Source organism: Peromyscus maniculatus, chromosome X (genome assembly GCF_049852395.1).
Source record: "Peromyscus maniculatus bairdii isolate BWxNUB_F1_BW_parent chromosome X, HU_Pman_BW_mat_3.1, whole genome shotgun sequence".
Taxonomy (NCBI): domain Eukaryota; kingdom Metazoa; phylum Chordata; class Mammalia; order Rodentia; family Cricetidae; genus Peromyscus; species Peromyscus maniculatus.
In genome coordinates, this window is record NC_134875.1 from 50,382,604 (window position 1) to 50,395,734 (window position 13,131).

Sequence of the window (13,131 nt, forward strand, 5' to 3'; positions counted from 1 at the left end):
ACATTCATGATTATGTTTACAGTCATGTCCGTATGAAGATAAATATGTTAATATTATATCTTAAAACATTTTGTCCCTGACCTAAAAGGACTTTTGTGATGATTAAATTCGTCGATATAAATGCTTAAAACAGAGTCCAGAACACAGGGCTCACTCATGAAAAAGCAGTGAGAGCAAGCAGAATGTTCGCCTTGCTATGTTATGCGGAAGGAGTGCTGAGGGAGAGAAGGGTGATTGAAAGTTACTTCCAAGGAGTGTTTGTATTCAAGTAAAGACAGCAGTGGCAATGTGAATGTAGGTCACTAAAGGCTTACTCAAGTTCCGTGCTGGGGGTTAAGTCCCTCTTCCTTTGCTGTGATTTCACTTTGTTCCTTGCAATGTACACCACCGAGATGATGACAGCAGCACCTATCAGGGCACCAATCAAGGCCCCAATGATGATTCCAACTTCTGGATCTGAAGGACACAGACAGATAGCGGGTAAATCAGAACACATTTTCTTCTCATATGCATGCGTTTGAGACTAGTGAAAACGATCCAGAAGACTCACAAAGCAAGAAAGTGGCAGGTCTAGGTGGAGGGGGTAGAAACCCCCAGAATTCTGCTAGTTAGATCCTGATGGATGAAAAGTATGAGGCCCTTGGCTGTGTAGCTTAATGCTGACATGTATACAAGTGAAGAAAAATATGGGCACTTGGCGGGCAAGTTTGTTTTTAAAGAAGTATTTAGGGAATAAAATTTTCAGTGTGCATTTATGTGGCCAGAGACATGCCATGGCAATCTGGAAGCCAGAAACATGCTCCATTACAGGCAAGGACATTTCATCAGCTTTCCTAGGACCTAAGTGAAATAAAAAAGTTTCTCCACACACTCCTTGCTCATGAAAGAGATGCCTGCATTCTAGCCACTGGGAAAGGATATGGCCATCTGGATAAACAGGCATCTGGTTTATTACATCAGTCTATGGAAAAATTGAATGAGTGTGAGACAATCCAGCTGAGCACCAGACCTCCAAGTCTGGAAGTGTCTTCCCTGACAGAACATGTCTGGGTCATAAGCCAGCCCATACCCATCTATTGCCCCTTAAACAAGGATCAACAGTTTATATTTTGAAAAGAGAAACTAAGTTTATATAATAAGTCCTTCACATTTTTATGATTGAAGAAATCCATGTAGCTGGGCAAAGCAGTGCATGTCTGTGATCCTAGCACTCAAAAGGCTGAGGCAGAAAAATCAGGAGTTTGAGACCAGCCTGGGCTATATACATGGAAAGAACTTGTCTCAAAAACACCCTAACTAGGACAACTCAGCTATATCACTTAGGCTCTGGGAACACTGTAGAAGCGGGGATGGAAAGAGTGTAAGAGCCAGAGGAAGGGGGGAGAGGCAGTCGAAAGATGTCTTCTGGGTATGGCACAGCTGCGGCACTCATGAACTCATCACAGCTGTGACTGTCTGCACAATATGGGGGCCCTTTAACATTTCGTCATGGATGACTGAAGGACCCATGAGGTTCAACCCCTCTCTGAGAGACCACTGGCTATCAGCAGCTGCTGGAGGAAGGAATGCCATTTTCTTCAGTGGTGTAGCCGTTGATAAACGGACCTCTCTCCAGCAAATCATCTCCCACCGATGCTTAGGCAAGAAAGTCTAAAGCCAGCAGGCTACACATAAAAAGAAGACATGAAAGGAGGAGGGGACTTGTTGAGAAATGGGTTCTAGTGGGCAACAGGCGAGTGCGAGAGGGGGATGGGCGGAGTGAAAAGGACTACAATATAAAACAATGAAATTAAACAAAACACATGTGAATAACTTTAACAATTAAATAATTCTAAACTTTTACCAAAACAGCATTCTCTTGACCCACTCGTTTGGGTGGGACTGTTGGGATGTTTCCAAAAGTGCTCCTGCCTCCATATTTTTATTATGCTTGCTCTTAGATGGCCCTCCCTTTCCCCATGTTCATTAGTCCTTTCTGAATTTCCGAGCACTCCTCATCTCCCACCTCACTCTCCGAATACAATTATAGTGCTATTTTTAATTAAATATTAAACGTATGAAAATTAAATACTGCTCACAACTCAGAAACATCCATACTATGATTCTCTGCTGTACAGCATTTTAAAAATGTTTTCCCAAAGGTTATTAGCTGCCTCATTTGGGGGTTTGTTTAGTTTTTCATACATTATCACTAGTTTTGAAATTGGGAGGAAATAATAAATTCCTTTCAATAGACTCAAACACGGCAGCTCTCTCTTTATTGTGGTTCCATTTCTGGGTGATATTTTCTGTGGCTCTCCCTCCTCTTCCTTCACCACGAGCCAATTGTCTTTCTACAGCTGCTGCTCTGCTTTTGTTCCCCATCCAGCCTCTCCATTTGACAGAAACAATAGCCTTTGCTAGTGCCTTCAAGTGCCAGCTCAAATAGTACTTGGTCAGCCCAGCTGCTCCAGATCTGTACCCATAAGTGTTCCTCTTATCTGTAACCGCAAGTGTTCCTCTTTTGGGTGTCTATACCTGTGTAGATCTATAATGTAGCATTTAGCGCATGCAGTCATGGTTTGGCCCTCTAGCTAAATGGGGAGCTCCGTGAGTGAAAGGCATATTTCTTCTTAACTTCTGTCCCTGCATCACTTATGATGATCCACAGTTGATATCCAATGGGTGACTTAGGAAGAGGACAGGAGGGCAAAGAAAGGAAAGGAGGCAAGAAGGAAGAGGAGAGGGCGGGAAGGAGGGAGGAAAGCCAGGAAAATGCTGGAGATGGTTGGAAAGAAGATGTGAGTACTAACCTTACCTGGCTGAACATCTGCAGTGTGAGTCTATCTCTCCCTGAGCAGACAACAAAATTGAGAAATAAGAAAGGCAACACAGAGACAGCCACAGGAAAGAGCTGAAAGTGATGGGAATGGAGGGCAGATAACATGGCTCTAAGTATTGTCAAGTGGTCGGTCCCTATGAGGTTTGGCAAGACATCCCTCATGAGGGCTTGTCCCAGGATTGGTCTAATCTGTCAATCCCAAGGCTCCTAAATATAAATCTCAGAGAGCAAATAACTGCCTTTCAACGGGAAGATTGGGATTTAGAGGCATCCCAGCTGTGCAAGTTAGTAACTGGATGAACTTGAGCAGGCAAGTCATTTACCTCCCTGAGCTTCAGTGTCCCCTCCAAGAAAACAAGACCTACAATATATTTATTCTGCCTCCATAAACAGGGTAGTAGGGATGGTCGAGGGAGATATTACTCATGTAGCACCTGGCCAAGTGTCTGGGAAATAATTTAATACTAATAGTAATAACAGTAATCATTAGGTATTGTGATTGTAGATGAGACTGCCTGGTTATTACTATAGGCAGATTTTTGTCTTTAAACTTTTGGTTTTATTTCTCATTAGAACATAGACATTGAATTATGGGTATCAATATGTTTTCCTGAATGTATACGTGTAATTTGGATCATATCCACATCCCTGTTACTTTCTCTCATTCCACTTCCATTCTTCTCCTACTGGTCCCTTTCTCTTCCCTAAACAGCCCTGTCCAACTTTCATGTTTTCTTAACAAATCTAGGTTCTGCCTATGAAAGAAAAACTTGTGATATTTGTCTCTCTGGATCTGGCTTATTTCGCTCGATATGGTAATTCTCACTTCCCTTTTCCTGCAAACAAAAAAAAATGCTACTGAACTGGAGTGTTTATTTATGGCTGAATAAAACTCATTCATTAGGTGATAGCAATCTATGAGTCTGGAACACTGAAACAAACATGTTTATCCCACTATCTCTGTGGCATGCTGAGTTGAATTCTTTTAGTTATAGACCCAGAAGTGATACAGCTGAGTCATACGGCAATTCTATTTTTAGTTTCTTGAGGAACCTCCATGCCGACTTCCATTGTGGTTTCTCTAGTTCACATTCCCACCATCAGCATATAACGGTTCCTTTTCCTGTGTATCTTTGCCCATATTTGTTCTTTGATTTCTTGATGACGGTCATATGACTGGGGTGAAATGGAAGTTCACCGTAATTCTGATGACATTTCCATGATGGTGAAAAACACTGAGCATTTTTTTTCATATACTTGTTGCCTGTTTGTAATTCTTCTGAGACCTGTCTGTACAAAACATCTGCCTATTTATTGATTAATTGATTAGATTATTCATATTTAATTGTTTTTCAGTTCTTTATCTATTCTGAGTGTCAATCCTCTGTTGGCCAAGTGGCTGTAAAGGACTGCCTTCCATTCTCTAGGTTACCTCTTCATTCAGTTTGTTGTTTTCTTTGCTGTGCAAAAGCTTTTAAATTTCATGAAAGAGCAAGCTCATTTATCAGCTCTTGCTATTATTTCCTGGTCTATCAAAGTCCTTGTCAGAAAGTCCTGCCTGTGTCTTATCTTGAAGTGTCTCCCTGTGGTTTCTAGAGGCCGATCTTAATAAGGCAGTCAAGAAGCAGGAAGTCTGTAAGTTGTATATTTGAAAAAGATAGCTGAGGGGCTAGCTGCATTTATCAACTGCAGGAGAAAGAGCATCCTAGACTGTTAATAATACTGTTGTTTTGATTTGTCAGAGACTAATACCTACTTTCTAATGTTTGTGTGGTGCTTAAATAAACTACTTGGCGAACAATTTGGGGAAGAGATTATTATGTAAAAATGAGAGATTTGGATTCATTATATCAACTTACCAGTAAAGCTCAGGAATCTCCAGAGGCAGGAAGGACTAAAGAGAGATCCTAATAAATCTGTTCAACTGGTAGACCCAGGCTACTTAACTGAAGGGTAAAGTATGAAAGCCGATGGGTAAAGTATGAAAGCCGTATGGTCAACTCACGTGAAGAGGTTAAGTCAATTTCACAGGAACTATTGCCAAGACTGTTTATGGCAGTACACTGGTAATAACCTTGTTCAAAATTTGTCAGATTTCCGATAACCAAAACTCCAGTGGCCGAGTCTGTCAAAATCAGGAAACAGATCATTAAGATCTCGTCATGTCAGTTTGCACTGTTTAAAGCCCACCTGCTTTCTTACAATGGCCTCTCTTGAGAGGAATAGGATCCAACTAGGTCTCTTGCGATGCTCTACAAGTAGCCCACCAAAGACCCGCCATATTCACCACCTCTCCGCTGAATTCTAGACTCTGGGAAGCAGACACATCACAATCATCATGTTAGCAGATGGCTATCATTTTAAGCACACGTCCACTCCACATACACACATACACACACTGACATCAAGGAAAGATGCTTGAGAGCTTCAGACAGGCATCCAGCATCACATACTGTTAAGTGACCCAATCACCAGGCCAAGCCAGCAGTTATGGAAGGCAATACTCACTGAAACTTTCTTTTACTGGCACAATGGTGTTTCCCTCAATCTTATACCAGTAATACACAGGAGATGGTGTTCCAAAGGCAGAAAAGCAAGACAAGGAAATAGGGTAGCCTGCTTCTGGTCTTCCTTGGATGGTACAAAGGGGCTTGGAAGGTTTGACTGTAAGGCAATAACAAGAAGTAAGATTCCTGCAAGAAAATGGCAGCCTGTGACACTGGCAGCCACTTGCCTGCTTTCATTGTACAGAACTTATGTTTATTTAATTTTATTCTTTAAAAACCTTTTGGGGGCAATTTTCTGGTTGGGCCACCAGATGGCAGTAGAACACTTCAGCTTCAGGGACCATCTAGTCAGGAAGCCATTAGGATTCAAATAGTGTCTCTTCTGTCTGCCTCTTCCCCGGATTTATAACCATGCATTTCCTCATTGTATCCTAAAATATGCCTTTATTAAAACAGCCAAATGTAAGCAAACTCTGAGTAGAAACATAGCTTGTGTTTTAAAAAGCCATCTTAAATGAAAACAGAGCCCTTAAATACTTTGAGATAAAACCTTTTTAGAAATTCTTTTAAAATATCCCATTAATACTACCTTTTTTTTTTCTATTTCTTTGTGAGGCTAAGGCAGTTTTTCATTTATTCATCTATAGCTGACCTGAAATGGCTAGAAGGTTTGAATTTGCCTGTGTCCCTCCTCAGCAGAGGAGACCCATTTTACATCTGTGCTATATGATGATATAGTCTTAATTTTTCTGCCACTCCACAAGCATTTAGCTGTGTGTCTTCTGTCTATCCAGCACTGGACTAGGCACTGCAGGTTCAACAGCAACGTTGTCACTTCCGAAGTGGGATTAAGGGTAGTGAGAGATGAAATCACAGAGCACTGGGGGCTGTGTCAGGGAGGGCTCTATAGTATACATGTTTTGCAGTGGGAACAGGGAGGCCATGGACGGAACTTAAGAAAGGTAGTAATGGTGGTCTTCCTAATACTTCACATGGAGCTCTCTCTGATACCGAGGGTTCTTGAACCAAGGGAAAGGTGACTCAAGAGGTATGAAGAAAATAGAGTCACAGGAGTTAGTGAGTAGATAGCTACCGGGGATGACGGAGAGGGTAAGATGTATGGTGATTCCCAGGCTTCTGATTGTGTCCATGATCCTGCCACCACCCAAGAGAAAGAATTCATGTAGAGGAACATGTTTTAAAGGAAAGGATGAGGAGGAAGGAGTGATACTGGGGCAGTTTGGAACGTGCCATTTTTTCAGCTGTTTCTGACAATACCCGGATGGAGAAGTTCTGTGAGTAGCCGTGAATCACAATCTCCCCATTCTCCTTTCTTTGTGCCATTAGTCTGTTCTTAATAACTTAGACAGATGATGATCGTACGTTCTTTACTTTCCAATTAACAGTCATTCTTTACTTTTACGTTTGGCTGGTTAATTGGTTGGTTAGTTTGTGGGTTTGAACTTGCTATATGGCTGGAGATGAAACCTTCAATTCATGATCATCTGGCCTCTACCTTCCAAGTGCTAGAATTACAGGCATATGCTATCATGCCCAGCTCTTCTTAAATTGGATTCTAAGCCGGGCGGTGGTGGCTCAGGCCTTTAATCCCAGCACTCGGGAGGCAGAGCCAGGCGGATCTTTGTGAGTTCGAGGCCAGCCTGGGCTACCAAGTGAGCTCCAGGAAAGGCGCAAAGCTACACAGAGAAACCCTGTCTCGAAAAAACCAAAAAAAAAAAAAAAAAAAAAAAAAAAAAAAAAAATTGGATTCTAAAAACCATCCCTCTAGCAGCTAACACTCTCTAACTTATGAAATTTATACCTTAAATGCTTCAGACTACTCTTTGGTTCTCCTGGGACACATGATCACAGATCTGGATCCACACAGAACACCAGCTCTCCAACTTAACCCTATTAATATTTGGACAACGAAACCTCAAACTGTCTCATCTATAAAATATGAATAAGAAATGATCCAACCTCTGGCCAGCCTTGCACACAGAATTGCTGTTGGCTGTGGACTGGACTAATTTTTGCTATGGAAATCAGTCTTCTAACAGCTTCTGCTCTGGTAACCCCTTTCAGACTCAAACCCTTGTACACATGAGGAAGACGGGTGTGTATAAGCACAACTTTTCAAAATGCTTCCCTAGCCTTTGAAAACTGGTGTCATCTGATTTAGAGCATTTTTTATTTAGATTTCCATCCTTTCTTCCTTATCAATGGCTTTCTGAGATAGGAAAAACTTGATTCACCTACCTTAAACTAGGCCATTTAACCATGATCACGCTTAGTGTCTTAAAAAAAATGGTCTGAATGTTATAGTCCCTGTATAAGAACGGAACAAACTGAACAGAAAACGAGTATTTCACCATTAAACCTCAGGCACTAGGACTAAATTATAGACAGCAACCTAGAATAACTTGTACTCATTCACCGAGTCTAGATTTAAATCCAGATTAGGCCTCCTCTTCTTGTGCTTTTTTTCCTTCTATCTCTCCTTTGTTTATTAGGAACAAAACACTAGGTGACTCATTTTGAGACAAGCTGCAAACCTATATATCTTCTAAAACTACTGGATCAGAATCGAGCTGACATCTCATCCAGTTAAAACACCCCCAAAGAGCTAGTATGTTTTACCGGCTAAGCCATTGATCTACCCTTTGCCTTTATTGCTTTCATCAGAATCGGGGTGGAAGGAAAAGGCTCATCTCAGAAGATAAATGAAAATGCTTCTGTGTGTTCACAAAGCTCCTCTAAATTAATGATTTTTATGTGCCAAACTGCAGAATGGAGATAGTGCTCATTCCAAATGTACACATAATAATTATTCAGAGTCTATCTGGGTGTTTTTCAGAGATTGATTTTCCAGGGTTGTCATAACCAATGGAAAGCTCTTAAATGAATGGCCATCCAAACCACCTGCTTCTTCGCCCACTGCTGCTGTCTTCATCTAAATTGTACCCTGCCATTTCAGCCTGTGCTCTGCTTGACACACTCTTGAGCATCCTTCCTCAACCAGCACAGAAGTGGCTTTCCCTGAGAAGCCTTCTCTAGTTCCCCTTCTCTAGCTTCCCCTACTGAAAGCTTTCATGCAATCTGTCTCTTTCACTAGACTGGGTTTTTGGAGGGCCGGGACCCTATCTTTTACAGCTTACTATTCCCATTGCTTAGAACAATAACTGAAGCATGTTCTCAGGCTTTGATTAAGACTCTTGAATGCAAAGCAAATACACGTGATTGATAGCTATGCTGGGTGAGAAATGTCTCCCAAAGATGCATTGCTATACTCTGCCCATGTTCACAGCTGTTTACCTATAAACATATATGCATCATGGATGTAGTATAACATTTTGCATAACATACCTCTGGGTGTAGTGTAGCATTTAGAAAGGTGACCAAGAAAGGGTACTATTAGGTGATGAGAAAGGATGGAATGCAGGCAAAAGAACCCATGAATCATAAAAGAGAATGTAAAGCTAATTGTTTTTTCTAGTTTCAACTCTCTCATAGATTTTTTATAGTGAATAAGTTCATAAAAATGTAACTGAGAGTGAAAGAGGAAAGGCCTAAGCATGGCCATTCTAACTTTTCATACGTTCATTGGGTTGCACTGAGTTTGAGCCAGAACAAGTGTTTGAGTGGTTACCATAATCTAGCTGTGTGGCATTGTTGTTTGTGAGTTCGTTACAATAAAGGGATTTTGAAAATGTAGTGCTATAAAGAGCCTTCCTCAATGGGGCATCAGTAACTCTCCCTACAACTGGTCCCCCTGACCCACCCATCTCTACTTTGCCCAGACCCAATCAGGGTGCTCATATGCAATGGGATTCACGAACTGCAAACAGACTTTGAAAATTTAGAGATTATTTGCTATCACTAATTTCTGGAAAGTTGAAATTCATAGGATAATTTTGTTCTTTTCTGAATTAATAGGAATAGAATTTTTGAGTATTTCTGTGGAAAGAAAGCCATAGATTGCTCAGTATCTTCATTTTATGGATTCTGACTGCTCCAAGAAAAAGCATGATGAAGTCATGGCAAGACTTATCTGACCCAAAGACTCATAGAAAACAAAACCAAAAACAGACTAGCTCAAGCTATCTTTAGCTTGTGGAAATTCACTGGGAATCCTCTGAATTTCCAAGTTAAGAATATTAACCTTCTTGTCTAGCTTATCTCAGGGCTATTTCCAAGCCTTTTCATGAAAATTGCTTCTGCTCAGATCACCCCAGAGACACAGGGGCAACAGAAAATCATTAGAAGATTAATCCCTCAAATTACTTGAACATTAAAAGGCTCTTTAATCCCCAGCACCTAATTGGATTCTCATAATAAATCAGTAAAGAAGACAGACTTAAAACCTGTCTTACAATGGTGGCCTGCATTGTATGAGGTCACTGAGAACAGAAAAAGGCCTAGAACCCAAGTTTACTGATTTTTCAGTCTCATGGTTTTTGGCAATCTTGCCACACTATTTTTCCCCGAAAGACTGATCTTCTGAACTGCCACATAAGCTGTCCTAGGAATAGGTGCATCTATTCCTACACCATACTGAGCACAAGGCTCAGCACAACAAAATACAACTGACTGAGCAAACCCTCTCTTAAACATTAGCCCCGGAGCAACATTTCCCTCTCTTTTAGGAGGGTAAATGCAATGGCACCCCTCATAGTAAGCATCAACTGGTTCCTTTTAGAATCACATGGGTAGCAAGGCAACTGAGGATAGTTCTCGGAGATGTGCATCTTGTTGTCGTTTGTTGTTTGTTTGAACCACTTAACTAGTTAGTCACTGATTTGGCCTAGTGCTTCCTTTCCAATGATGCATATCCACGTGGGCTGCTGGCAAGGGCTTCAAGCCTTTTCCTCCTCCCTCTAATACTTTCTACTTGAGAGTCTGCAAATAGGTCCTTAGCCCCTGCTGGGTTCTCAGGTGTAGCTGGAGAGCCTCTCTCTAGGTCCCACCAAGCCCTGCAGTCCCACACCCACGTATAAAATAATCACTCAGACACTTATATTACTTATAAACTGTATGGCCGTGGCAGGCTTCTTGTTATCTACTTCTTCTACCTTAAATTAACCCATTTCTATTAATCTATAAGTTGCCACATGGCTCGTGGCTTACCGGTATCTTACATCTTGTCATCGCGGGGCTGGCAGGTCTCTCTGCCTCAGCCTTCCCAGAATTCCCAGAACTCCCAGAATTCTCCTCTCTCCTTATCCCACCTATACTACCTGCCTGGCTACTGGCCAATCAGCTTTATTCATCAATCAATCATCCACAACACTCAGGAGTCTGAAAGATCCCTAGAAATCAAGCAAATTGAGTACTCCTCAAGGGCAGAAGCCATGTCTCCGTTACTACTAAGCTTGTATTTCCTTCCACAAAGTAGGGACACCACAAATCCTGAATAAATGAACTGTTCCAAGTCTATTTTCAGAGCATATGTGACTTGTCCAATGTCATACAAGAAATATGTGTTCACCATAACTTAATTCTTAATAATGGCTTAACAAGTAACATTTTTCCAATAGCATTAGCATTTTTAAAAAAGAGAGTCCTCCTGATCAAAAGTCAAGATAAAAAGTCAGTTACATAGCAAGCTCAAGGCTAGCTATGGCTCCACAAGACTCCGCCTCAAAGTAAAACAAAACTAAATTAAAGATAAATACAAACAAAGTAGACTCTCTGCCTTTGTTTGAAAAAACGATTTCATGGTAAGATTAGTGGTAGGCTTGTAAAAAGGAATAAATAGGTTGACAGTTGCTTCTTGTAGCTAAGTGTGGCTCTAATTGCAAGTTCCTCCCAAAAGAGTTACTGGTGATCATTTGTTAGGCCAATATTTTTCTCACTCTATCCTTCTGAGCTAGGGATGCTACTGTTTCTGTACATTTTATGGTAATGTTTAGGTATCATTATATGGATTGAGTTGGAAAACTATGTCTACTAATAAGCTAAAACTTAAATAAAACAGTCTCTGATAATAAAAGGAGTAGGGAGGACAATTAGCCCCAGGGACATAATTGACACCATAACCCAGTGCTTTGACTTATTGTGGGGCATTTACCCACCAACCCCACAGCTTCCCAGAGTTTTCTTGAGTGAGAGCAGCAGGAAATATTAGATAGAAGGATTTATTGTGGAGAATATCGCAGAGATAAACAGAAAATAAAGGATAGCCTCGAGAGGGCCTGGAACTTATTCCAACGGGCCCTGACTATCTCTGTCCCAGGGTTTTTATAGAGACGCCAAGGGGTGGAGCAAAAGACCTCTTCCCCCAGCACAGCCAAGTGCAGACCATCTCGGACACCTGCACTCAGGCCGGTGGTCCTGATCATCCTCTATTCAGACCTGCTGGGTAAAGTCACGAGGAACCCAAGAACGGGCTCCCACAACTTATTCGCTGTCTTAAGTTGCTTCATGGAAAGAAAAGGCATGAGAATAATGCCCATACCTAACACAGTGACGTCAAGGATGCCTTGGTTTTTGCCGACAAAGTCTGGAGGATTGTTGACATCACAGATGTAAATTCCACTGTCCGCTGGTTGCATACGCAAAATGGTGATCGATGCATTACCTGGATTAGTCGACCTTATAATTCTATCCTTGAATTGCCCAATAGCTGAAGCTTGTCCACCTTCAGAGTAGAAAATCTAGGGTAAAAAAAAATAGTAAAACAGAGAACCTGAGAGTATCCAGGCTGAGGATAAGTTACCAGGAAGTCCCTTCTATCTGTGGTCCCTGTAGTCAAGATTTCTCAGTTCAGTGGGGCATTTAACTTTCTGACTGCTGTTGGTAGCCATTACCTCATTTGCCTCCAACAGCTCTGTGATGTCACTAGCGCAGGGACTGGGAAGCCTATTTTACAAAAGAGGGGACAATTGGAATTCAGAGGATTCAACTTCTAACCCTGGGCTAGGAAAACATGACACTCACCTGCTCACTCTACCTGGTAGAAACTCTTCCGCATATGAGGTATATCTCAAGAGATATTACCACTCTATGAACTTCTGATTCGAGTTTACCTTGCCCACTGAGACTGTGCTCCCTAAAAGTTCAAATGTTCATGTTCCTTTCATGCATACACACCTCTTGGCTAAGCACACTTGGATTTATTCTGTTTGTTAGAAGGATAAAGCTTCAGGACAGACTATTCCCTGAGAAATCAGTTGGTCTCATTCTCTCTTAGTGGCTGTGGTGGGATAAAACCAGGCAAACCAGTAAAAAAGGCTTACAAGGCACTTGGCCCATGTTAGCTACCATCTTTCTCTCCATGTCAAATAAGGGAACTCAGAACTTCAGGTGACTCATCTGAAGGCACAGGATTCACTTGTTGATGCTGTTGTTACATTTACAATGTACTGGACTTGAGGCAAGCAGTGATATATACCTGTAGTCTCAGTCTCTTGGGAAGCTGAAGCAGGGGCACCATGATTTTGAGGACCACCTAAGCTAGAGAGCAAGATGATCCTTAAAAACACTCCTGTGCATGCTCAAGCAAGACCAAATCTCCCACGGAAAGGGAAGGTGGGCATGAAGTCCACCCCTCCTAGCTGAGGAGCAATTGGAAATTGATAGCTGCTGGGAGAGGAAAAGTCAGTTTTAAGACTGTTGTCCCTGAGAAGTCAACTGCATGCCAATGGAAGGCCACCCATTCAGGAATATATATATATATATATATATATATATATATATATATATATATATATATATATATCACAAATTGATTTGATGGGTAGAAAATGAGAGGACACAAAATTGGGTGGGTAAGGAAGGGGAATGGATCTGGGAACAGGGTAC

At 41.5% G+C, this 13,131-nt stretch overlaps 1 protein-coding gene across 2 annotated transcripts in view; it reads right to left on the minus strand.

Moving 5' to 3' along the window:
* The window catches only part of Vsig1 (V-set and immunoglobulin domain containing 1), a 32,582-nt gene that overhangs the window by 1,862 nt on the left and 17,589 nt on the right, over nt 1–13,131 (minus strand). For both annotated transcript variants that reach the window (XM_006970307.4, XM_006970306.4), the window contains 4 exons: nt 11,786–11,984; nt 5,330–5,485; nt 4,827–4,946; nt 315–456 (listed from right to left, as the gene is read on the minus strand). In XM_006970307.4, coding sequence (XP_006970369.1) covers nt 315–456; nt 4,827–4,946; nt 5,330–5,485; nt 11,786–11,984 — 617 coding nt within the window. The remainder of the gene's footprint in view (nt 1–314; nt 457–4,826; nt 4,947–5,329; nt 5,486–11,785; nt 11,985–13,131) is intronic.